The sequence below is a fragment of the Pelophylax lessonae genome (assembly GCF_965119305.1).
Source record: "Pelophylax lessonae genome assembly, chromosome: 10".
Classification (NCBI taxonomy): Eukaryota; Metazoa; Chordata; class Amphibia; order Anura; family Ranidae; genus Pelophylax; species Pelophylax lessonae.
Genome location: NC_138777.1, coordinates 86149487 through 86176750, shown reverse-complemented (window position 1 = coordinate 86176750; position 27264 = coordinate 86149487). Strand labels below are relative to the sequence as shown.

Here is a 27264-nt window from a genome sequence, read left to right as displayed (position 1 = left end):
TTTACAGTTGGAATCCATTGGAACAGGCTCCCAATAATCTGATCCCTTTGACAGCCAGTCACACTTATCATATGATCAGGAACGAAGCTTCCCAACAGTAAGATTGACTTAAAGGAAAATCTTCCTAATAGGTTACAGACACCAAAACAAACACTTGGCGGAGATGTTTTTTATTTTTATTTTTTTACATAATCAGAATAAAGATTATAGGTACAGCATACACAAATAAGACAGGTAAAAAATAAACACAAAATACAGGAAAAACAAAGAAGACAAAAAATCATATTTAAGCATAGATAAAGTATATGAGAGGGGGCAGTCATTTTACTATAGAGTAGAGAAGAGGCTATCAGGATCTTTCCATACTCAGGTCCATCCAGGTAGGTTGTTCGACCCAGTGTTATAGTTAGATAATACTCATGGTCAAAACAGCCCGGCAGATTGTACGGCAATCCTAATCTTGTCACCTGATTTTTTTCGTCCTGCAGATATTAATGGTAGTACAGAGATCAAAAAGATCTACGTGAAATCGAATGAAAAAAGGTAAATTTTACTATTCCTTGCCATTGTTGATATATATTGTTAATTGTTACCCAGGCTACTTGTTGCTTAGAGGTTCTAAAGCCAGAAGGTTTTTTTTTTATCATAATTCATTATATGCATTATGGTAAAAAAAAAATCTCCTTAGTGAAACTCCCCTCCCAGCCCCCCTTTATACTTACCTGAGCCCCATCTGGATCTGGTAATGCGCATAAGAGCAGTGGCTCTCCTGGGGCACTCTCTCCTCATTAGCCCACACAGCAGCGAGAGCCATTGGCTGCTGTCAGTCCCAGCCATTGAGCCAATGAGGAGAGAGCGGGGAGAGGGGCTGAGCCATACTCTGTGTGTGAATGGACAATGTTCATTCACAGGAGCATGGCCCCCGAAGTAAGCCTGCTTGAGTGCCCCAATAGAAAGAGGCTTGCTTTTGGGGGCACTTGGCAGGGAGAGGAGCCCGGCCCATCAGTGGAAGACCCCAAAAAGAAGAGGATTGGGCTGCTATGCAAAACCATTGCACAGAGCAGGTAAGCCTGACATGTTTGTTATTAAAAAAAAAAAAAATGTCACAGGCTGTGTCACACCCCTTCAGCCTATGTCTCAGAATAAGAGGGAGGTGAATCAAGATGTAATATTCCGCCACCATTGTGTTTAGCTGGTTAGTGGGCATGGAGGAGGAGGGAGGGAGTGGGCTGTCATTTACCACTGTGTATACGCCCACATGTATGACTCTAAAGTCACATGGGCTGCTCAGATGTGATAGGGAGGAAATGCTCAGCATAGCAGCATAGAAACTCAATGAGCATGTGCAGAGTTTCCTCAACAGCTGCAAAATCCCTAACCGAATTGGGGACATAAGCAGAAGGTGGAGATAGAGAGCAGCAGGATCAACCAGATTTTTTTTTGCAGAATACAGAAAACAAATCTCATAGTGACTGAGTGAGTATGAAAAGCATGTTATACAGCATGTATTGATATATTTTTTTTTATGATATGGGTTTAGTGACACTTAACTGCCTTGCAGGAGAATACAGCTGTTGAACAATTATGAGTGCTCCTTCTGCTTTCACTCCCACAGCCTTATTAAATTGCAAATCTAGAGCTGCTGCTGTTGTAACAGTGCAAGAAAGGAGAGAGCGGCGCCAGCTTAGTATAGTACAAGTTTATTTAACACTGTTAAAATTAGTGACTCACTGTCCGAGGTTGGGTGAGACCGGTACACAAAGACTGTTAGGGTCATCCATCTTCCTCTTCCAGGATAGTGGTCATAGGAGAAGGTGGTGAGGTTCCAGAGGTATAGCCGAGCCGCTGTGGGGCTGCTAGTTGTCACTGGCCGCGGCGGAGCATGCACAACAGGGCTCCGGCTGCCGACTTCTGATCCCTGATGACATCACTTCCTGGCAGGAGAAAAATAGGGGTTGCACGCGTTCAGAGCATCCGTGCTCCTTCGTCAGGCGATGGGAGGGCCAGGGCCATCGCCTGACGAAGGAGCACGGATGCTCTGAACGCGTGCAACCCCTATTTTTCTCCTGCCAGGAAGTGATGTCATCAGGGATCAGAAGTCGGCAGCCGGAGCCCTGTTGTGCATGCTCCGCCGCGGCCAGTGACAACTAGCAGCCCCACAGCGGCTCGGCTATACCTCTGGAACCTCACCACCTTCTCCTATGACCACTATCCTGGAAGAGGAAGATGGATGACCCTAACAGTCTTTGTGTACCGGTCTCACCCAACCTCGGACAGTGAGTCACCAATTTTAACAGTGTTAAATAAACTTGTACTATACTAAGCTGGCGCCGCTCTCTCCTTTCTTGCATCTCTCAGGGCTTCTCCACGCTTCAGCCGGCTGCCGCGGACTATAGCTTCCCTACAGTACCAAACTTTGTCCCCCCCCCCCACGCAGCCCCATAACCCCCCCCCCCTCCCATCCACCCACATTTCTTGTACCACCTTGGGATATTAGAAGAGCGCCATGACACCCCCCACTTTCATGGCTGTTGTAACAGTGACTGCTAAGTTGTGCCGCAATAAGCCAAAGCTCTATTGCAGGAGTAGTCAGCTTTAAAATTGTAGACAATATTGGTGTCAATGGATGCAATAATAACCCCCAGCATTTGTGTCAGTGGACTCAGTAATAACCCCCCAGCATTGGTGACAGTGGATGCAATAATAACGCCCAGCATTGGTGTCAATGAGTACAATAATAACTTCCAGGATTGGTGTCAGTGGATGCAATAATAACCTTCAGCATTGGTATCAGTGATAGCAATAATAACCAACAGCATTGGTGTCAGTGGACACAGTAATAAGTCCCGGTTCACACTAGGGCGACCTGTGAGGCAACCTGGTCGCCTCACAGGTCGCCGCAGGTCGCCTCCCATAGGGAACCTGCGGACCCGTTCAAATCGGAGCGACACAAGTTGCTCCGACCTAGAAAAGGGTCCGGAGCTTCTTTGGGGCGACCAGGAGGCGACCGCCATAGACTTCAATGTTATGAAGTCAGTGGCGGCCGCTCCGAGGTCACAGCGCGCTGCTCGCACCGCGACCTCGGAGGTCGCGGTGCGAAGTAGCGTCGCCCCTATGTGAACGGGGCCTCACCCTCAGTGTTGGCTTCAGTGGATGCAATAATAACCCCCAACATTGGTGTCAATAGATGTAATAATAGCCCCCAACATTGGTGTCAGTGAATGCAATAATAACACCCAGCATTGGTGTCAGTGGACGTAAAAAAAATCCCCATCACTGATATCAATATTAATAACCCCCCCCCCCCCCCCATTGACGGTAACTAGCAGAGAAGAAGGCATCACAAAAGAGTACATCGCTGCATCTGAGAATCCAAAATAGGAGTGCATTTGTCAGAAAGCATAAATAGGTTAACTTGCAAGCAAACCTAAATTATATTATAACCCTAGGTTATCTTATACCTGTGCCCTGTTTCTGCAGACTGCTTGGAAACACTGTCCTTTACTTCCCTAGCAACTTTTTTGAGCTTCTTTCAGCTGCTGGTTCCTGAGCACAGCCATGTCGGTACTAGGTCAAGTGAGCAATGTCAAATAAGGGTTTATTTACTAAAGCTGGAGAGTGCAAAATCAGGCTAACTTGTGCATAGAAACCAATTAGCTTCCAGGTTTTATCGCAAAAGCTTAATTGCACAAGCTGAGGTTAGAAGCTGATTGGTTTATATGCAGAAGTAAACCTGATTTTGCACTTTCCAGCTTTAGTAAATAAACCCCAATGCGTCCAAAGAGCCAGATATTCGTTGGCTCTGCATAAACACAGGTCCTGCCCTCTGCTGAGAGGGTCTGAATTTGCACTTTCTTTAGTTTACACTTTACAGTGGAGAGACCAGTTCAGGTCTCCTTCAGCTCCCACTTTTTACATTTTTTTTTTACAACTATAGCATTAAACATATAGCTAAATACAAATTTCAGATAATTATATGTATGTATACTATTTAATCTGTTACAGCTAGTCTACTGTTATTTTGTACAGCTAGTCTTGTGATTTGCAAGCATCTGCCACATTGCACAGGCAGGTGGCTATATCAAGACCGCTCCCTTAAAAATATGTAAACTCAACATTTTATATTCTTGATATTTGCCTGTTTTACCATTTACTTGTATGAAAAAACTGGATTTTTGACTTACCATAAAATTCTTTTCTCTGAAGTTCATTGACAGATGCAGCTCCATATTCTTCTTAACCATTGGGTTATGCTGCCCCCTACAGGAGTAGGACACTAGGCAGGAAAAAGCTTTATCACACCTATGGGGTAGTCCCTGAAGGCATACACCCACTCACTCTGCTATAGGATTCAGTTTTGTTGCAAACAGTGTCAGAAGTAAAAAGTCCCAACCCACTCAGAAATAGAGGGGAGGGTGCTGCGTCTTTCAATGAACTTCAGAGAAAAGGATTTTACGGTAAGTCAAAAATTAAGTTTTCTCTATTGTTCATTGACAGACGCAGCTCCATATTCTTCTTAACCATTGGGACGTCCCAAAGCAGTATTTCCATGAGGGGTAGGAAAACAACGCAGAGAAAGAATGTAATACCCCCAGTTCTAAACGTAGCCAACCAGGTAACATGGAGCTCAACCAGGAACAACTGGAGGTCACCTAAAAAAACATACACCCTCAAAGAGAAAAAAATGCTCTTTTAAACAGCCTGCAAAACCTTGCAGCCAAAAGAAACATCCAAGGATGCCAAACACATCTACTTTGTAGAATTTAGTGAACGTGTGCACAGACGACCAAGTTGCTGCCTTGCAAACTTGTATTACTGTCGCCTGATGACGAAAGGCCCAAGAGGCACTCAGTGCCCTAGCAGAATGCCCCTTCACAGGGAAAGGTGAAACCTGACTCTTCAGTGAATACGCCTGTACCACCGTCTGCCTGATCCATCTGGATATGGTCCCAGCAGACGCAGCCCATCCCAACCGAGGTCCTTCCATGAGGACAAAAGGAGAGTCTGATTTCCTGAAAGACTCAGTAACCGCCAGGCAAACCCTAATGGCCCAAACCACAGCCAAAGAATGCAAGGCAATTTCCTTGGGATGCTTGGGCTTAGGACAGAGTGAAGGCAGCACAATGTCTTCATTCAATGGAAATCAGAAACCACCTTAGAAAGAAACGACTGATTAGGTCGAAGTGCCATTTAATCTCTGTGGACCACCAGAGAAGGAGAATGGCAGGACAGCGCCATCAATTCAGACACTTTGCAGGCAGAGGTAATACCCACCAAAAAGGCAACCTTCTGTGACAGTGGAAGCAGAGGAATCTCCCTAAGTTTTCAAAGGGAGGTTTTTGTAGAACAGACAGTACCAAGTTAAGATCCCACGGAGGTAACTGGGACTGTATCGGAGGAGCCACATGATGAACTCCCTGGATAAAAATGCAAATCAAAGAATGCATAGCTAAAGGGCATTGAAAAAACACAGCCAAAGGCGACACCTGGCCTTTAATAGTACCCATGGCCAACCGCTGCTCAACCCCTTTTTGGAGAAAAGCCAATATCCTAGCCACTGAAAAGGATCGTGGATGCACCTTAATCAGTTCATACCATGAGATGTAGGATTTCTACATACGATGATAAATCTTCCTGGAGGTAGATTTTCTAGCTTTCAACAGTGTAGGAATCACTGAGTCAGAAAGACCCCTATCCTTCAATATCTGGCCTTCAACAGACACGCTGTTAAAGCCAGCGACTGTAAAGCAGGATGGAAGATCGGCCCTTGAGACAACAGATCTTTCCTGAGAGCAAGTCTCCAAGGAGCATTGGCGACCAACCTTGCCATTTGCATACCAAGACCAGTGAGGCCAGTCTGGGGCCACCAGAATGACCGGAATCCCTTCCACCTCTATTCAGCACAGAAGCCTCGGCAGAAGTTTCAGCAGAGGAAACGCATAGATCAGCCGATACTGACCCCAAGGAGCCACCAGTGCGTCTGTGGCGTCAGCCAGAGGATCCCAAGATCTGGCTACCAATCTCTGTACCTTCTCGTTGAGCCGAGAAACTAACAGGTCTACCATCGGGTGTCCCCCACCGGACGCACAACAGGTGAAACACCTCCGGGTGCAGGGACCATTCCTCCTGATCCAACACCTAACGACTCAAGTAATCCACCTGCCAGTTCTCCACTCCGGGTATAGCACGGCAGAGAAGGCTGGAACAAAATTTTCTGCTCATATTAAGATCTCGTCCACTTCCCGGGCCGCCAGGACACTCTTGGTCCCCCCCCTTAAAAATTTACCTAAACCACGGCCGTGGCATTGTCTGATTGAATCCGAACTAGACAACCCTGCAGACGATTTGTCCAGTGACTCAAGCAAAGCTTTATCACTCTGAGTTCCAGAATATTGATAGGAAGTCTAGACTCTTTCAAAGTCCAGGTCCGCTGGACACACAGCTTTTGCAAGTACTCCCCCCCCCCCCCCCCCCCGCCCGCAGCCGGACAGACTGGCATCTGTGGAAACCATGGTCCAATACAATGAAAGGAAGGGGACTTGTCCTGATGCAGGGCCAAGGAACGGAGCCACCACAGAAGAGCACTTCTTGTGTTTTGACTCAACCGAGTCTAATTGTCCAAGATTTTGGATCCTTGGTCCACCTGACAAGAATACCCCTTTGCAGAGGTGAAACTGAGCAAATGGAACCGTCCCAAAGGTAGATACCATCAGCCCTAGAGCTTGCATGCAGGACAGAGTGCTGAATAACAGCAACCAAATCGCCCTCTGCAACTTTTGAAGCTTTTCTGGGGGAAGAAACACCCTTGCAGAGGCTGAGTCCAGAGTCCGTCCCTGATAAACCATTTTGAAGGCTGAGACCAGAGCACATGTTCTAAAATTGATGGTCCAACCGAACTCTTGCAGAGTCCGTACAGTGATTAACAGATCGTCCACCATAACTGAGTAGGAGTCTGCTCTTAAGAGCAGATCATCCGGGTACCCTAGTACCGCAATTCCCCGCTGTCACAGTAATGCTACTACTGGAGCCAACACATTGGTGACCCTCAGGGTGGAGGTGAGACCAAAGAGTAACGCCACTAATTGATAATGTTCCTCTCCTACAGCGAAGCAAAGAAAATGCTTATGTCCAGTGTAAATGGAAATGTGCAGATATGCGTCCTCAATATTGATAGAGGCCAAAAAGTCCCCTTGGTGTAGGAACGCCACTACCATGCGAATGAGCTCCATTCTAAACCTCTGTACCCGCACAAAGCGATTCAGAGCCTTGAAGTCCAGAATTGGACGCAGTTTCCCTTATTTTCTGTGAACAGTAAACGGGTTTAAATAAAACCCTTGAAAGCGTTCCTGAGAGGGAACCGGCACAATCACCCTTTGTGACAGCAGATCTTGTATCGCCTCTTCTAGATCCCTTAACTGATCTGAAGATAGGCGTAGATTGGACGGGAAGAATCTGTCCGACTGTCGATCTTCGATCTTGTAACCCGATCGGAGCTGCTCGTGGGCCCTTTTGTCCTGAATCAAGGAGGTCCCTGGTTCTGGACAGAAAACACAGACCTCCCCCACCCCAGATACAAGTGAGGGCGTCCCTTCACACAGACGGAGATTTATCCGCTAATCTGCAGGGGCCTGTTCCCGGCTTACCCGACCACGTCTTCTTGGAACCCCCAGATGACCTAAATGGCCGAAGGCACGAAGGGGCCGCCTTTGTGCTGAAAAATAAGGGCCACGTCTATTACGTGGGGAATTGCCCTTAGCAGATAGGGGAAGTACCCTTCCCACCTGTGAGTCCTTTGATCATTTCATCTTACAAGACCCAAATAGGCAGTCCCCCCGTAAAGGGGACATCTGATAGAGCCTTTTTAGAAGCCTGGTCCTCAGACCAGCTTTTTAGCCACACCATGTGTGTTAGCATTATTGCTTTTAGAACAACTCTACTGACTCGCGACAATTTTGTCACAGTAAGCGGGAAAAGGGAGTACCTTTGCTGCTTTTATGGGATCTGCGGGCCCCGAGGGGACCGGTGCCCCCCATGTTAAAAATTTTCTGCACCGATACAATCAGTGCATCCACCAAATGCCCTTGCATGTGCATATGCAGTAAAAAAAAAAGGAATCCTCCTCGCCACAGAGCACCCGAAGTGCGTGGACGCAGACCCAGTAGAGTTGCTATATACTAAACTCACCCTGAGAACAAAACAAACAGGAGTAGGTCGACTACAGTCCCGCAAGGAGATGCTGGCTAAAGTTCCACAAAAAGACCCCTATTAGACCTAAGGGTCTCCCACCATAAATGACATAAAAGAACATAGCCCCCTATAAAGGGGAAGAGCGGGCCCGCCGTGACACAAACGCGCAGGAAGAATACCCCCACACAACAATGCCCCAACGGCGCCCTCCTGTTTAAGGGGGGCGCCAAGCAGTACATATGTCCACCCCCCCTGAGGGGGGGATTGCGGACACCAATCCATTGCTATATCACCTGAGGCAGCAGCTCAAAAAGCCTGGTCAACAGCTTGATCAGCAGCTCGGGCAGCCAGCTGCGAGTAGGCCGCAAGGCCGCAGCCTAAATTTGGGGCCTGATCCGGTAGCGAGTCTGACGTCAGCTTGGTCAGCAGCTCAGACAGTCCAGTTAGGAGCTCAGATAGCCTGGCAGGTGCCTGGACAGCTTGGTCAATCACTCAGCCAGCCAGCTCCATCAGCTGCAAGTAGTTCCCAAGTCTCAATTTTTGGCCCGATTTGGCCGCGTGAGGTATCCGCCAGTCATCTCGGTCAGGTCACAAAGCCGCAGGCTAAATTTTCGGCCTGACCCGGACACATTAAGCACAGACCCACAGATGAAGAAACATCCGCTCGTCCCAAGCCTATAACCACCGCAGGGAGCCCAAAGGACTAACCCCCAGGGGGCTTGGAACTTGCTCAAAAATCCCAGCGTGTGATCTGGATAGCCTGGTCAGCATTAACCGCATCCACCCCCCCTTACTGGAGCAAGTGGCAAAGCCAGCTTATACATATCCCCAGGGCAGGGGGGTATGGGGGTAGGTTGGGGCAAAAAGACCACCGTGACTTTTAGAGGGGCTGGGTGAAATGGAAGGGAACTTGGGGGTCCGATCATCCCAAGGAGGGGCCCACGTCCACCCCGAGACCGAAAGAGCTATGGGGGGATACTACTCACCATACCAACGAAAATAGGGTGTGCGCCACTCCAGGCACAGACTTCCCCTCTTCTCGGGGTGGGGGTGCTGACGGCCAAGGGGCATGCTGCAACTCAGGCCGAACCAGGTCACGCGCGTCCCGGCGAGGTGTTTCACTTGCGGGCCAGCCCCCGTCCATTGGACCTCTGTCGTGGCGAGGCCTAGCGCGGGGCTATAACCTGCACATGCTCACTGGCTGGACTGGGAGACCTTAAGGATATCTTGTCCGAAACCCAGTCTGGCTGTTGATTGCCGCTCTCTCAGGAACATAACTAGCTAAAAAAAAATTTAATTTTAACAAAGGTTCTCTTTAAAATTAAAAAATAAGCTAAGACCGAAGTCCCAGCTGGGAACTAGGTCCTTCTCCTAAACTAGGTAGAAACAAACTGAATCCTATGGCAAAGTGAGTGGGTGTATTCCTTCAGGGACTGCCCCATAGGCGTGGTAACGTTTTTTTATGCCTAGTGTCCTATTCCTGTAGGGGGCAGCATAACCCAATGGTTAAGAAGAATATGGAGCTTCGCCTGTCAATGAACGATAGAGAAAGTGTCCTGTTCTCTTTGTATTGCTTTGTTTGAGTAAAATCACTGGTGTTCCTGCCAGTGGTCAGTTCTCTAGCTATGCTGGGAACTCAGCCTGCCCTCTTCAAATGAATCGATTTGTCCTGACACGCCCCCTCTGCACAGCCGGTTTTCACGTCATTCTACATGAATAATAAACAATAATTTGTTTTTGTTTCCAGTTTTATGGTTACACCAGAGGGATGCATGGTATTAATACCTGGTGGCTTTCAGCTTTGTTTTCCTTGCGGAGCTGTGTCATATCCTATGAGAATTGGTTTTCAGATATTTCAGCCAGATTTACAGCATGTGAGACTTGGACATCATGATGTGCTGCTCAGTAGCACCTTGGAGCTTCAGCCTCATGGCATTCAATTCCATCAGGTGAGCCAGCTGTTGGTTTTCAATGTCCTTGGCTTGTAGGTTTTATATGTCCTTATGTGTCCTTGGGGTGCATCTATAGAACAAGACTTTCCAAAAAAAACCTAATTTTCTTTAAGTTAATATTTTTTTTTTTTATTAATGTTCACAATGTTAAAGGTATATGTGTTATTTATTGTTCAACAGGATGTCGAAATCACCATCCCCTTCACTTTCCTAAAACATGTGCGAAAACGAGAGGTGGTCATTAGGACTTTCAGCGACTCATCAGAAACATGGACAGATCTGAGCACTACAACAAATAAAAAGTCAGTGCGTGAGGTAAGACAGCAGGCTGAAATATTTAAGTTCTTGTATTTGTGCCCTGAAGACAGTGACTTATGACTTTTTGCAAATAGCTTCCTTTAGAGGAATATATGCTGTGAAATCTGAGAACTCCATTGTTTTGCTGAATGTGATGCTACAATGATGATACTGGGAATGTGATCCTCCCTGAAGATACACGTGGACTACGATGGCCTGGAAAAGATTAGGTTTCGGTGGCTCCTTCTGACTATAATAACATCCAAATCACTGTTCCTCTACCCCCAAGCCTTCATCAGCTTCCACTCTATCTTCTCCCCCAAAAGTCAGCTTAAAGTGTTACTAAACCCAGGACCCTGCATTCACTATATCTGGTCTCCCACAGTACACAGAACATGGAAATGCTACTATTTTAGTAAATATAAACTGCTAAATACCTTTTCTCATCAGTAGTATATGGCAGTCTTGTGACTTTCATCAGTGTCTGGCCACGCACTGGTTAAATCTTGTAGGAAGAGTTTTCATTCTCCTCCGACTGTCCTTTGAGGCTGCATGATCCCTGATCCTCTGCCTGGACAGTGCTGAATGGCCTATGCCGATCACATGCACCCTCCCCCCCAAGAAAAAAAAAACTTTCTAGCACAACACATTAAACTGAGCATGTGCAGAGTGCCCCCAAGGCTCTATACTAGGGGTATTGAATTACAATTCACAGAGGTCCAGTCAGTAAAATATTCTTCTAGCAGAGGTCCGAATATCATGTCCGTACCATTGCGCATTTTCACCTGCGCCAAGCGGCATGTTGCTGCAGCACCATGCAGCTTGATGCGGCGCAATTTTTTAAAATAAGGTAAAGGGCTTTTTTCTGTTTCTTGCAGGTAGTGCTGCCCATGACGTGTGCACCTAATGCATATGCAAAGATCCTAACCCATCCTTACATCAGCGTCCTCAGTGCACATCACAGTCCCCTCCCCCTTGACAGCAAGATCCCTTCTTAATGAGTGTCCTCAGCTCCCCCTTTACATCATCCCCCTGCCTCTTTCACAGTAGTGTTCTCACTCTTCCTTGACATCAACCCCCATTACCAGTAATTTCCTCTGCTCCTATTAACACCATCCCCCCACATTTCAGTCCTCAGCTCCTCCCACATTTCAGTGCTCAGCCCCTCCCACATTTCAGTGCTCAGCTCCTCCCACATTCCAGTGCTCAGCTCCCCCCACATTTCTGTCCTCAGTTCCCCCCAAATTCCAGTTCTCCGCTCCCCCAAATTTCAGTTCTCAGCTCCCCCCACATTCCACTCCTCAGTTCCCCCACATTCCAGTCCACGGTTCCCCCACATACCAGTCCTCAGTTCCCCCACATTCCAGTCCTAGGCTCCCCCCACATTCCAGTCCTCAACTCTCCCACATTCCAGTCCTCAGCTCCCCCACATTCCAGTCCTTCAGCCTCCCCCCACATTCCACTCCTCGGTTCCCCCAAATTCCAGTCCTCAGCTCCCCCACATTCCAGTCCTCAGCTCCCCCATATTCCAGTCTTCAGCCTCCCCCCAAATTCTAGTCCTCAGCCCCCCCCACATTCCAGTCCTCAGCCCCCCCCCCCCACACACATTCCAGTCCTCAGCTCCCCCCACATTCCAGTCCTCAGCTCCCCCCACATTCCAGTCCTCAGCTCCCCCCACATTCCAGTCCTCACCTCCCCCCACATTCCAGTTCTCAGCTCCCCCCACTTCGATAGCCTCAGCCTCATTACTGCAATCCTCTGCATCCCCCTCCCTCCCACATTCAGTCTTTAACCCTGTTTAACTTCATCTCCCTCACTGTCCTATCTTACATAGACAGATCGGAAGGAGACTTGCTGCTCTGTCTGGATGGAGGTGGGTGTTGCAAGATAGTGATTGGCTGCTAAGACTGCCCCTTATCCTAGCAGCCAGTCACTTGCTTTTTAACTTCGGGCAGGTCCCCTCTCCATCCAGAACTGTCACATCTCTCACTGTCAGCTCTGTGAGGATTACAGAGCAACGGCAGGGGGAAGAAATGGCGGGACCGCGTCGGTCCAAGTGGGAGAGTGACGCGGTCCACATTTGGCCCGCAGTCCGCCATTTAGTGATGCCTGCTCTATACTATCAGGTGATAGATTGGGGACTCTGGAAGAATGGGAGGAACAGAGAAAACAGTATCAAACTGCCTTTTTACACAATGTGCAGGATTATTCCCTTAGGTTCCACAGTTAGTATAACCAGCATGCTTTCCTTCATATACAGACTGATTTTATTATTGTGGGTTTAGTAACACTTTAGGTGAGGTGGCACACCTGACAAAAGGATGTGTCTCCAGCTAGATGGAAACTGTGTCTAGCACTCCAACTGTTCCCTGTAAAGCCACGTCATCTTATGACTTTACATTCATTTCAGCTCATCTAAAGGACAAAATCTGACTAAAATTTTTGGGGGTAGGAGACTATATAGGTAGGTCAAGTGATACATGTTACATATAATTAGTTAAATAGTTAGTCAGGTGGAAAAAAGTCTATCTAGTTCAAGCAATAAAAAAAAAAAAAAATCATACAATCCCATATACACAATCCTATACCCACAGTTGATCCAGAGGAAGGCAAAAAACCCCAGCAAAGCATGATCCAATTTCCTATAGCAGGTGAAAAAATGCCTTCCTGATCCCCTGAGAGACCCTGGATCAACTTTACCTAAATGTTAGTACCCAGTTATATTATGTACATTTAGGAAAGAATCCAGGCGTTTTTTAAAGCAATCTACTGAGCTAGCCAGAACCACCTCTGGAGGGAGTCAATTTCACATTTTCACAGCTTTTACTGTGAAGAAACCTTTCCGTATTTGGAGATTAAATCTCTTTTCCTCCAGACCGAAAGAGTGCCCTCTTGTCCTCTGTGATGACCTTAAAGTGAATGACTCAACACCAAGTTCACTATATGGACCCCTTATGTATTTATACATGTTGATCATATCCCCCCTAATCACCTCATCTTCATAAAGAAAAAATTCAGTTCCTCTAATCTTTCCTCATAGCTGAGCTCCTACATGCATCCTATCAGTTTGGTTGCCTGTCTCTGCATTTTCTCCAGATATCTTTTTTGAGAACTTGTTCCTAAAACTGAACTTTTGTGCATACATATATATAAAAAATACATTATCAATGCCTTTTTTTCCCCTTTCTTATAAGCAATCACTTTATCTCTGTTCTCAGCTCCAGGGAGGAGAAACAGCAACACACTAGTCTTCCCAGTGAATGGCTATGCAGGGGCATGTCAGAATAAGTCTGATCATTGGAGGAGAGCAGGCTGAGTTCCCAACACAGCTTGAGATGTTTTCTCCTGCCTAGTGTGGTCAGTTTTTAAGAGGAAAGCAGAGGGACTGGCAGGAACGTCAGGGATTTCACACAAAGGAAGCAATACAAAGAGAACAAGATACTTTCTCCTACAAGTACATGGTAAAACAGGCACATATCAGGAATATGAAATGTTGGGTATACATATTCTGCAATGCGTTAATAAAAATAGCTTACCAATATTCATAAACGTAAAAGTGGTTCTAAAGGCAAAAGGTATTTTACCTTAATGCATTCTCTGCATTAGGGTAAAAGAGCTCTCGCCCAACACGTAAATATCTGAGCCTGATCTGGATCCAGCGACATGCGCTAGAACAGAGGCTCTCTCGGCTCCCTCTGTATTGGCCCAGTCACAGCAGCGGGAGCCATTGGCAATTCTATCAATCACAGCCAGTGAGGAGGGAGTGGGGGGCATGGCAAAGTCACACTCTGTGTGTCTTATGGACATACAGAGCTGGCGCAGGATTGAGAACACAGGAGTGCCCCCAAAGCAAGCGGCTAGTTATGGGGGCATTTCACAAGGGAGAAGGGCCATTAACGTTTGTGGGGGATTCCAGGAGAGGGATATTAGTGTTTCTCTGTGCAAAACCATTGCACAGAGCAGGTTAGTATGACATGTTTGTTATTTATTTTTTTTTTTTAAATGTACCATTTTATTCACTTTAAAGTATAACTTACCCAAAGTGCAGAATTAAACATGGTAAAAAGTCTCTTGCCAATAAAAAACAATAGGCTTCCATCATTCTAGCTTTGGACCTCGTGATGATGTCTTGGGAGCAAAGAAGAGCTTTTTTTCACTCACAGAGAAATGGAAGCAAAGTAAAAAATGGAGAAGGGGAAATTAATAATACAGAAATAGATATTAGCCAGAGAAGGACTTCATGTTTGCCAATATTTGCTTGAATAGTATAATATAGCACCCTCCTAGGTAGGTGCTAGTGAAAAAGTATAGTTTTTGGCTCTGTCTGCCTATCAGAGGAGCAGCAGGCAAATCTATATTGCTTTCTGCCTACCAGAGAGCAGGATCTGTGAGTGAAGTCTGCTCAGTGTGCTCAGTATGTGATTCATTGGGTCTAGAGAGTGTTTCACACTGGTCGAATGGGGAGGCGTATTGGAGAGTGGGAGGAAACCTGACCAATAGATACATAGTAGAGATCGACCGATTATTGGCAACACCGATATATCGGGGGCCGATATGCACTTTCCCCGATATATCGGAATCGGCCTTTTGATTTAGCGATATTGCCAATATTTTCATGACATCATTCCGTATGTTGCGCGCACACGTTCTGTCTTCTAACACCGCCCTCCCACGCCTGCGCGGCCCGTACGTGATGCCATTTCACCACGCGCACTGCACTTAAGACCGCCTCCCATGCCTCACACAGCCTCTTGTTACAGCCAGCTGCAGTCCGGTCCGGTCACGCTGCCAGCCATCCATCAACCTACATTCCCTGGCCTCAGCCACCCACCACAACAGGGTGCCAGCCCAGCGAGCAAGCAAGCAGCCACCCAGATGACACCAAGCCAGCCACCCGCCACTGTGACCAGTGTTCAAACATGCCAGCTACCCGCCACAACAGGCCAGGGTGAGTGAGTGACACCAAGCCAGCCACCCACACAACAGGGTGACCCCAAGCCAGCCCCCCACCACAGTGTTTCAGCAAGCCAGCCACCCACCACAGTGTTCCTGCAAGCCAGCCACCCATAACAGGGTGACACCAAAGCAAGCCAGCGAGCCACCACAGTGTTCCTGCAAGCCAGCCACCCATAACAGGGTGACACCAAGCCAGCCACCCACCCACCACAGTTTTCCTGCAAGCCAGACACCCATAACAGGGTGACACCAAAGCAAGCCAGCCACCCACCCACCACAGTGTGCCTGCAAGCCAGCCACCCTTAACAGGGTGACACCAAGCCAGCCACCCACCACAGTGTTCCTGCAAGCCAGCCACCCATAACAGGGTGACACCAAGCCAGCCACCCACCACAGTGTTCCTGCAAGCTAGCCACCCATAACAGGGTGAAACGAAGCCAGCCACCCACCACAGTGTTCCTGCAAGCCAGCCACCCATAACAGGCTGACACCAAGCCAGCCACCTACCTCAGTTTTCCTGCAAGCCATCCACCCATAACAGGGTGACACAAAGCAAGCCAACCAGGCACCACAGAGACTGTTCCTGAAAGCCAGCCACCCTTAACAGGGTGACACCAAGCTAGCCAGCCACCACAGTGTTCCTGCAAGCCAGCCACCCATAACAGGGTAACACCAAGCCAGCCACCCACCACAGTTTTCCTGCAAGCCATCCACCCATAACAGGGTGACACCAAGCAAGCCAACCAGGCACCACAGAGACTGTTCCTGAAAGCCAGCCACCCATAACAGAGTGACACCAAGCCAGCCAGCCACCACAGTGTTCCTGAAAGCCAGCCACCCATAACAGGGTGACACCAAGCCAGCCAGCCAGCCACCACAGTGTTCCTGCAAGCCAGCCACCCATAACAGGGTGACACTAAGCCAGCCAGCCAACCACCACAGTGTTCCTGCAAGCCAGCCACCTATAACAGGGTGACACCAAGCCAGCCACCCACCACAGTGTTCCTGCAAGCCAGCCACCCATAACAGGGTGACACCAAGCCAGCCACCCACCACAGTGTTCCTGCAAGCTATCCACCCATAACAGGGTGACACCAAGCCAGCCACCCACCACAGAGGCTTTTCCTGAAAGCCAGCCACCCATAACAGGGGGACACTAAGCCAGCCAGCCACCACAGTGTTACTGCAAGCCAGTCACCCATAACAGGGTGACACCAAGCCAGCCAGCCACCACAGTGTTCTTAAAAGCCAGCCACCCATAAAAGGGTGACACTAAGCCATCCAACCAGCCACCACAGACTGTTCCTGAAAGCCAGCCACCAATAACAGGGTGACTCCAGTCACCAAGCCAGCCAACCACCCATAACAGGGTGACACCAAGCCAGCCAACCAGCCACCACACAGCCAACCAGCCACCACAGACTGTTCCTGAAAGCCAGCCACAAATAACAAGGTGACACCAGTCACCAAGCCAGCCAGCCACCCATAACAGGGTAACACCAAGCCAGCCAGCCAGTGCCACCACAGTGTTACTGCAAGCCAGCCACCCAGAACAGGGTGATGCCAGCCAGCCACCACAGTTTTCCGGCAAGCAAGCCACCCACAACAGGGTGACACCAAGCCAGCCACACTGCCAGGCATCAGCCACCAACCCACAACAGAGTGCCAGCATCAGCAGCAACTTCAGCTTCAGCAAGCCATTTCTTTAATCTTCTTTGTGTCTTTCAAGTTGAAATGGAGATGGATGAGAAGAGAAAGAGTAAAAGTGTGGTCTGGGACTATTTCTCATCTCAACCATCTCCAGGAATAGCAGCAGTGTGCAACACATGTACAGACAACATAAGCATGGGATCAGTAACTGCAAAAAACAAAAATACCTCAAATCTTTGGGCCCATCTAAGAGTTCATCATATTGAATTGTATCATGCAGCACAGAAAAAACAAAATGAATATCAATGTGATTTTAATTCAATACCTCCTCCACTATCCCAGGCAACAATAACAGATATGTTTGTGAAAAAAAATAGATGTCACTGTCTACATTCAGATGGAAGATCCCAACTGTTGGACAGAGTAATCACAGAGATGATTGTCACTGATAACCAGCCATTTACAATAGTGTCTGACTCAGGATCTAAGCGGCTGATGTCCATGCTTGTTGAGCCAAGCTACACACTGAAGAGTGAGAAGTATTAGCGAACTGAAATGCTGGAAAACCTACACCAAAAGGTAGTTGACAAAGTAAAGGCTATGCTGCAACCAAAGAATGCTGTCACAAACAGAGTCCGAGTCACTACTCATTCTTACATGCCACTTCATTGACAGCGGATGGACAAAAAGGCAATTGGTGTTGAATACAATGCAAGGATCCCACACAGCTGAGTACAGTAGAGAAATGTTTCTAGGCATGCTTGAAGAATGGGGAATCAACAAAGACTGAGTTATGCTTGCGCAACTTAGAGACAGTGGAGCAAACATGCCTAAAGAAATGAGGCCTGCTGATACGTCAGACCTCTGTGTCATCATGGCACACAACACCCTCCAACTTTCAAATGATGGTCTGTCAAGCCAAAGAGCTTTGATTGATATATGTTTTGAGAAGCATGAAGAGATTAAACATGTTGTGCTTGCAAGTCTTTTGAATCCTCGATACAAGAACCATGCTTTCTCTTCTGATGATGTATTGGCTAAGGCAAAACAATGGCTGACAGAAGATATGGATGTGCAGGAGGTTCGTGCCGAAAAGAAAATTCCAGAACACTACTTTTATGAAGAGCAGCATGCTGAAAAAACAGACAAATGTCAAAAAATACGTCAACGAACAGAAGAGAATCTGCTTCATCGTCGTCAAAATTGATCAGGACATTTTCTGTGTTTTTTTGGGGCCTCCTGCGGAGTATTCAAATTCTTCTAAATCTGCAACGATGAGCCTTGATGATGAACTTCATCTATATTTGAAAGAAGCCATAATTGACAGAAGAAGTCATCGTCTTCAGTGGTGGAGAGAAAATGAGGCACACTACAAAAGACTTGCTTCCCATGCTAGAAAATACCTCTCTCTGCTCCTCTGTCCTCTACTCCTGAGCATGTTTATGAAGTTGCAGCATTGTTTGAACAAAACAGAAGACCTTTAACAGTTGACCATGGACATGCTGAAATGTTCTGCTTTCTGCATTATAATATTGTTCTACTTAACTGGGAGTATTGAAAAGCATAGTGTCCACTTCACTCTAATCCACTGACTAGGTGTTGCCTAACTTTTTTCTCGCAGTTTTGCACTGACTGCTGTAGTTGCAGTGAGTGCCCTACTGCAGAGGTAGTCCACTAACTCCAATCCAATCCAATGTCTAGCTGTTGCCTAGCTTTTTTTCTAGCAGTTTTGCACTGACTGCAGTAGTTTCAGTGAGTGCCCTACTGCAGAGGTAGCTAGCTGAGTGACTCCAATCCACTGTCTAGCTGTTGCCTAGCTTTTTTTCTTGCAGTTTTGCACTAACTGCTGTAGTTGCAGTGAGTGCCCTACTGCTAAGAGTCCAATCCAATCTAATGTGTAGCTGTTGCCTATCTTTTTTCTAGCAGTTTTGCACTGACTGCTGTAGTTGCAGTGAGTGCCCTACTGCAGAGGTAGTCCACTGACTCCAATCCAATCCACGGTCTAACTGTTGCCTAGCTTTTTTCTAGCAGTTTTGCACTGACTGCTGTAGTTGCAGTGAGTGCCCTACTGCTGAGGTAGTCCACTGACTCCAATCCAAACCAGTCTGTCTAGCTGTTGGCTTGATTTTTTTCTAGCAGTATTGCACTGACTGCAGTAGTTGCAGTGAGTGCCATACTGCAGACAGAGGTAGTCCTTCACTGACTCAAGTCCAATCCACTGTGACATGTGTAGCTGTTGCCTTGCTCTTTTTCTAAAAGTTTTTCAGTGATTGCACTGCATTAGTTGCAGTCAGTGCCTTACAGCAGAGGTAGTCCTCCACTGACTCCAGTCGAGTTCAATCCACTGTGACATGTGTAGCTGTTGCCTTGCTCTTTTTTTAGCAGTTTTGCACTGACTGCACTGCATTAGTTGCAGTCAGTGCCTTACTGCAGAGGTAGTCCTCCTTCACTGACTCCAGTCCATCCAATCCACTGTCTATGTGTATTTTGTGTAGTTGTTGTTGTTGCCTAGCTTTTTTTCTAGCTGTTTTGCACTGACTGCACTGCAGTAACATATTGCAGTGTGTGAGTCCACTACTGCAGCACTTTATTATGCATTAATGCGCAATCAGATGATGTGAAACGCAAAGCAAATGTCCCTGCAATTGAAGTTTTCGTATCAGTTTTTATGCAGTTAAGGTGTGAAGAATGAGCATTTAATGTTAAAAATGCTAATAAATAAAGATTAACATGTTTATTAAGAGATTTGTGTCGAATTTTGTGTTTTATTGGGTAATTTTTACATGTGTGAAAATATCGGCCGAAACCAATATGCGATCGGCAAAATATCGGTATCGGCAACGAAAAAACTATATTGGTCGATCACTAATACATAGGCTTTGATACAGTCCCGGTGATTGGTAGAGACAGGCTGTCTCGGTGCATTCTGGGATACTGTATAAAAGTCAGGAGCACATGTGCTGCAGGGTCTTTGGCTGGTGAGCAGAGTCCTGGAGGGAGGGTGGTGGCTGCCTCCTCCCCTATAGTGGTGGCACATGGTTGCAGGCGGACGGCCTGGGGATTCAAAGGCATGGAACTGAACCCAGAGGTCCAGGAGGACTGACTAAAGGGGGAGAGAGACACTGGAGACCCTTGAAAAACAGTATTGTGAGTACAGGGGATTTTGTCAAGGGGCCTGACATGAGGGGGGCAACCCTGGAGTAGGATAGTCAGAGGATGGGTGTCAGTTTGTCAAGTGAAAGGGGATACTAGGAGAGTATCCTGAAGAGAATTTGTTCATCAAGTCTTCTGGATAGAGGCTTAACCCAAATTCACCTAGTGGCAGGGTGAAATCAGCAGCCTGGCTGCATCATCAGACAGGAGTCCTCATATCTTGTGAATAGTTAATCTGGAGTATCCCACTATTTCCTTCTCACATCCCTATTTAAAATAAAACACCAAAAACAACTGCAAACCCCTGGACGGATCATTTACTGAGGCAAGAAGTAAAGTTTTAAATTGTGAATACCAGAGTTGCAAATGGAAACCCAGGGGGACCCGAAAGTGTGTTATCCAGCAGCCCTCAAGGGGGCAGTGCTACAATATTATTTCCAAAAAGATTATTATTGCCTGTACTGATTTTGTGTTTGAATAACTTTCAGTTTTTCATTGTGTTCCTTAGGTGTTTATTTAACGTATATGTACTTTTCTGTCTTGTTTGATCAGATGGTAGCCGCCTGCAGGACCCCTCACTTCTCCTGGTTCCTTGTGGTCTCACGTTTAGTAGAAGAAAGATGTGAGGTGCCTATAGAAGGAGAGCTCCTCTTCTCCACTGTGGATCAGAATATTCGGGTTGAATTTCCAGCTGGAGCAACTCAGAGGACCCGAACAATTCGTATGCAGGTCAGTTATAGGTAAAACTAGCCATAGTTTTTGTTCTAAAATTTAATATTTTCTTTCACGTAAAACTAGTTGGGTTTGTTCCTACAATACAGTAATGTTATGTAAATCTGACTTATCATTTGTTGCAATGCTATGAAAAACTGGCATGAAGCAAAAAAAGAAATGTCACGATTTCACTCTTTCAGGTTTTACCAGTCAGCAGAAACGTACTGCAGCAGATCACAGGAGACAATTCATCTTCTACTAGCCCACTCTTATGTCTTTCACAGAGTTCAACAGACAACTTCTTACGTCCTGTTAAAATCCAGCTGCCGCTGCCTCCAGGAGTAAAAGGTCAGCTGCTGAACAGAATATCAGTTGTATCACAGGTGGGGGGGCAGGCATAGGTTAACAAAACATTGCCTTTTCATAAAGTGTATCTAAAGTCAAGTTGTTTTTCATTCTAATGGTGAAATATGGCGGTTAGAACCCATGTGAGTTTTTTTTTTCTTTTGTTACTGTCTCTGTTCTCTCTGGGTGAAAAAAGAGCCTACACCAGGTCAGCCATCAAAAATTATGGGGCCCCTTACACAGCTCTAGGCCTGCCCCCCCCCCCCCCCAGTTTGACAACCAACTTTCCCCTGGGCTTACTCACTGTCCATCCCAGTCCTTTAGTGCATCCACTTTTATTTTAATGCTCTTACAACTTAATATATAAAAAAGAAAAGTGTATTGCAAGTCATCAGTGTCACAGTAATGAATTATATTTTGGCCAAAGAGCAGCAAAGAGACATCCCCATATATTCAGCAAGAGATGGGAGAAGAATCATGAGGAAAGGTTTACAGTATTCATAGGGAAGTCCATCCAGTCCCAGGGCTTTATGATTCGGGAGTGTTTTAATGGTTTGCAGTTTCTTCACCCATAGCAGGAGCATATAAGGAAAAGAGTACTAATGCTGGCAGTTTAGAAAAGTTCCCTTTCATAGGAAAGAGTCTCCTCTGTCTATAGTTAGGGTGGGACAATGCCTATTCTGCTGTTTCTGCCCTGCTGTATTTTTCCACATGGTTGCTGCTTACCATGCATGCGTGGCTCTTTGGTTTTGCACAGGCAAGATCCACATCATGGCAATGCCGGTGTATTCAGACACTCGCTCCGCCATGATGGAGACCAGCCTCTTCCTCTTTTTAAGGCGAGTAAGGAGGGATATTTTTTTAGTCGCTTTCTCGTAGAGCAGCTAATTAAAATGAATGGGCTGCCCTACACATGATGCATGAAAAATATGCTCATGCTTGGTCGTACCTGTATATGTGAATTGAGCCTGTGAGTGAACACAAAATAACAATCCTCCATAGACGTAAATGATTCTCTAAATAATAGGTGTTCATACAATATAACCACCATGCAAATAGGTGTGAACACTGAGCTCTACTCTGTTTATTGATGATTGTTATTTTGTATATAGAATGTTTAGTTTACGTGGTGAGCTAGCACTTTTCACTGTACAAAGTTTGAATAACACAGCGTTTAATGGAATGGTCATAAATGAAGTTCACATTATGTGGACATACACAGAGTGATGGGGGATGCTTATACAGTAATTTGTGCCTGTTTGAGAGATTTGTGTCAGTCATGGAGGGAGACTGCAGACTTAGCTGCTGCCCCCCCCCCCCCAACACACCCACCCACCTGCTCTTCCGACCCTCCTTGCCAGTGTCTGCAAACAAATCCATCCTGTATCCGGACATGAAAGGCTATCAGCTTATCTGCACAAACTTTCCTCAGCTCACCTCCCTCGCTGCACATTGTCAGCAGTAGCTGGGCTCCGGCTTTTCTCCAGAGATTGAGGGGGGCGCAGGGGCAGATCCAGAGTCTAGTCTCAGGAGGGGCACTGCCAGAAAATAGGGTGTTGCTTACAGAACTGTTTTTTTTTTTTTTTAATGAAAAGTTTAAACAAAATAGGCGTACTTACAGGGAAATCAGAATACACATATGCAAATATCCAAAACTATAAGTAGCACCTGTAAAGCGGCCAACAGAACTCAAAGGGGGCATCGGGGGGGGGGGAGGTTAGGGGGTGAGATAGTCTTGCGGGTACGCCGGGCGAACCCATCGGCAAGATATAAGAGAGAAAAACAGCACCCCTCTCGGTGGTGAGGGGATAGAGGCAAGGGAGGATGCCCCATGGTATAGTAATGTAAGACTATGGTAGGAATCTCATAAGAGAGCAACCTGGGCAAGTAGAGGGAATGGGGAAGGAGGGGGGGATACCGAGTGATCTAGAGCACACAACACTAGTCGTTAGCAAGAGGCATAAAACTAAGTACAAAATAACTCAGAGATGGCAATAGTCATGGTAGGTCCGTGAACAGAGACAGGGTGGATGAGATCCGGGGATGTGAAGAGTGTCCTTGGTTGGAGGGTTGAGGAGTAGAGCTGTTCGGGCTGCGAGGAAGGTGGGTCATGACCTGAGTATCATCATATGCCGACCATTTGTTCCAGAACCTGAGTGGGTCGGTTTTGTGGAGAAGCATGTCCAGGTGTTCCCTGTGGAGTAGAGTATTCAGATCAACTTTCACTTCCCGTACGGACGGGACGGAGGAGGAGACCCAATGGCGCAGGATGACCCTCCTGGCAATCATATAGCAAGTGGCAATCCAGGGTTTGTACTTCCTAATGATACATGCCCGATTGGTTGTGCGTGCCCCCGAAATCAAGGAAGATGAGCCAGAACTGTTTTTAACGTATCATTCAGTTCTAACCTTGTTTTAAACAGTGACACGTTTAAAATGATGCCACATCCTCTCAGTGCGGAGGAGGTAGGGAATAATAGTGAGACTTGCCAACTATAGTAATGAAAATGTTAGGGCCAGCTGCGACAGAGGTCTTAACACTTATCAACTTTACACGAGATCTTTATGATTTCCCAACGGGTCTCCTGATGCGCTACAATACAGCGCACATCCATCCGGGACTTCTTCCCTCCTCCACACACCGCTGCAAAACGAAGGGGGAAGGCTGCTACAGCGCACCTCTCCATGCGGAACTCATGCCCCTACAGAAGGGGGTGCCCTAACCTTTTGAGGAGAGAGGGCCACCTTAGCTCCTTAGTAACTGGTCGCGGGCCACAATGAGCGGAGCGGGTGGATGACATGTGTGTGTCCACTCAGCATATGCAGAGTAGATATTGGACAAAGCCCTCTCTACTCTATGGGCCCCTGATCTGATCCGCCCAGACAGATTCCCTTCTGTTTTTTTAGGTGGATCAAATTGGAGATAGGCGGCGGTAAACAGACAAAAGTCTGTTTTATATCTGCCACTCTATAGAGGTGAATGGAGGGTTCAATTGGATCCACCTGAAAAACAGACAGGCGGACCCGATTAGACCAATTGTGTGAAAGGGGCCTAAGGCTGCTTTCACACAGATGCACTGCTGTTTACCTGCATCTCAACTGACCCAAATCGTCACTTCTTCCTCAGGATTCCTGCAGGTATTGCTGGCTGCTGCTGTCCCCCAGGCGGGTATAGCTGGTGGCTGCTGCTGGCTGTCCTATAGGGCTGGTACTGCTGGTGGGGATTGCTGGCAGGCCTGGTGGGTTCTGCTGGCAGGTATTGCTGGTGGATTCTGCTGTCTGGTGCTAGTGGGTTCTGCTGGTGGGTACTGCTAGCTGGTACTGTACTGCTGGTGGGTACTGCTGGCTGGTGATGGTGGGTATTGCTGGTGGGTACTGCTGGCTGGTACTGCTGGCTGGTGCTGGTGGGCAGGGCCACTATTAGGGGGGACCACCAGTCCTCCTGTAGGGGGCCCGGGCACACGGGGGCCCCAACAGCACGGAGAATTGGTGCAGTCGGGCAGAGGGGCAATTACAGAAGGAAGCCCTGTGCAGCTCTCTGCAGCAGCTGAAAGCCAGTTTCTCCCCCTTCTGCCAGCTTTCAGCTGCTGCAGGGAGAGACAGACACAGGGCATGATTCCTGTAATTGCTTCTCCAACACCGATCCCCCTCCCTGTTCTGCCTGCTTCTGATCCCCCCTCCCCATGTGCAACCCTTTCACTGTGTCGTCCCCCCCCCCCCCCCCCCGCAGAGCTGCAGGCCTACCTGTCCTGTGAAGAAAATAACAGATTGGAAGAAAAAAAAATTTAACATTGTAATAAATAATTTAAAAAATATATAAAATAAAGTAATTGTAGACATTTTAAACATTTGATAATTTGTTTAAAACAAATGTAAAAGAAAAACATTAAGAAGGGCTAATTCTAACAGGTCCTCTGTTATGTTTGTGTCTGCTAATAATGATTTTAGTGCATTTTTAGTGAAACTATTGTCTTGATAAATTGGGGGGGGGGGGGGGGTCTGCCAGGTAGGCTGTATAGGGCCGCGTGATTTCTAACAGCAGCCCTGCTAGTGGATACTGCTGGCTGGTACTTCTGGCCGGTACTGCTAGTGGGTACATCTGGCTGGTACTGCTAGTGGGTACATCTGGCTGGTACTGCTGGTGGGTTCTGCTGGCTGGTTCTTCTGGTGGGTACTGATGGCTGGTAATGCTGGCGGGTACTGCTGGCTGGTGATGGTGGGTACTTCTGGTAGGTACTGCTGACGGGTACTGTTGGTGGGTATTGCTGGCTGGTACTGCGGTTGGGTTCTGCTGGCTAGTACTGCTGGCTGATAGTGCTAGCGGTTACTTTTGTTGGGTATTGCTGGCTGGTACTGTTGGTGGGTAGTGCTGGTGGGTACTGTTGATGGGTATTGCTGGCTGGTACTGCTGGTGGGTATTGCTGGCTGGTTCAGTGCCAAATACCAGCGCAAACTGGTATAGTGGTAAAATATCAAATAAGTGGAAAACCAAATAAGTATCACTCATAAATTAAAGTGCAATATGCAATGTGCAATCATATACCAAATACATGTAAAAGTGAAAATAATATCCCCCTCTCGGGGTGTTATTAACGGAAATGCAAGACCACTAATAGTTCAATAAATGTGCTAATAATTGCGTGCAACAGTCCACATATATTCCACAGAAAGTCCCAAAGTAAAGTGCTTAAGTGCTGAAAATGCAGTGCAAAAGCATGCCTTTATCCAGTGCAGTGAGACAATGGTGACAGTCTGCCCCCTGTGGATGTTCCGGACTAAATTGACCCCATAAGCCATATAGCCTAAAAAGGTCAAATAGAGCTGGTGTCCCAGTAAGGAACGTTGGTGTATTCTTGGGGTTAGTAGCCAATGGTCCCTGTAGTCCTTATTGCTCCAATCGCATATAGGAGAAAGGAGAGACCCCACAATAGTGTAATTCTGATAACACTTTAATGGTAGTTAAAAACAATAGTTACACTCACATTTGTTGAGATGTATTGAGGCAAAAAAGACAAATCAGGCGGGTCTAAAAGTCTTCCTGGCCGTGGGATGCTCTCGGGATGGCGCCTAGTCCCGGTTTGCGTTCCACCCGTGCCGGAAGTGACCTGGCTGGTTCCCGACCCACCATTCCCAAGCATCAGTGTGACAGGAGCAGCGCTGGAGGAAGCATGCAACTGCAGTAGAGAGCAGAGCCGATGCTTCCTGTATCTCTCTTGTCACAGGTGGAGTACATTTGGTATCACTCCGCCTGTGACAGAAAGCGGTGCTATACAGGAAGCATTGTCACTGCTTCCTCTAATGCCTGCTCCATTCTTCACACTGATGCTCATCAGGAACCCGCAATCTGGGCTTACTGACCCACCTTCCCAGAGCAGGAGGTGGCTGCGGGATCCTCGGACTCAGATGCTCTGGGTTAGTAATATTTTCTCGGGGGGAGCAATTGTTCCCCCCTCCGGATCCGCCTATGGTGGGGGGGAAAGGGGGGAGGATCGGAGTGCAGGAGGGCACAGAGCACCTGTGAAGAAAACCGCTGGGGGAGATTGAAAGGAAACTCGGATCTTCTCAATACATACACCGCCCGGCAGTGTATGTATTTAGAAGTAATTACGCTGCTGTCCCCTTAGCCCAGATTCCTGGACAAAGCCCAGGACTGAGCTGTAGCCGGACATATTATTAGAAATACTTGGCAAGTATGGGCTCGGGTGGCCGGGCCCCTCATGTAGCCCCAGGCCTCTTACATGTGTATGGGTTGTTCCCCCCCCCCCCACCCAATGGCAGTGCTGGCCTACACCACCTGCACTTGTCCATTTAAGCCAGTCAGCACTAGCCCTTCCCTTCTCTAATTGTCCTGGGAATCAAAATTTTGAGTTGTCATTGGAATGGCGATAAAGAAGAAGTCTTCCAATGAGGGCACTCGGGTGACCGATGCCCAAGAGAGGTTTTCCTTCAGGGCTACTTGCTACATTACAAATGGGTGTTTTTTCAAACTCCCTAGTTTTGTTTTTTTATA

The 27264-nt window shown here is 47.3% G+C and overlaps 1 protein-coding gene across 1 annotated transcript in view; it reads left to right on the top strand.

The window, feature by feature from the left end:
- PIDD1 (p53-induced death domain protein 1) overlaps positions 1-27264 on the top strand; it is a 77273-nt gene that overhangs the window by 6842 nt on the left and 43167 nt on the right. The window contains exons 4-8 of the mRNA XM_082269851.1: positions 489-543; positions 9935-10136; positions 10320-10454; positions 20748-20924; positions 21110-21257. Of these exons, the coding sequence (XP_082125977.1) occupies positions 489-543; positions 9935-10136; positions 10320-10454; positions 20748-20924; positions 21110-21257 (717 nt within the window). The remainder of the gene's footprint in view (positions 1-488; positions 544-9934; positions 10137-10319; positions 10455-20747; positions 20925-21109; positions 21258-27264) is intronic.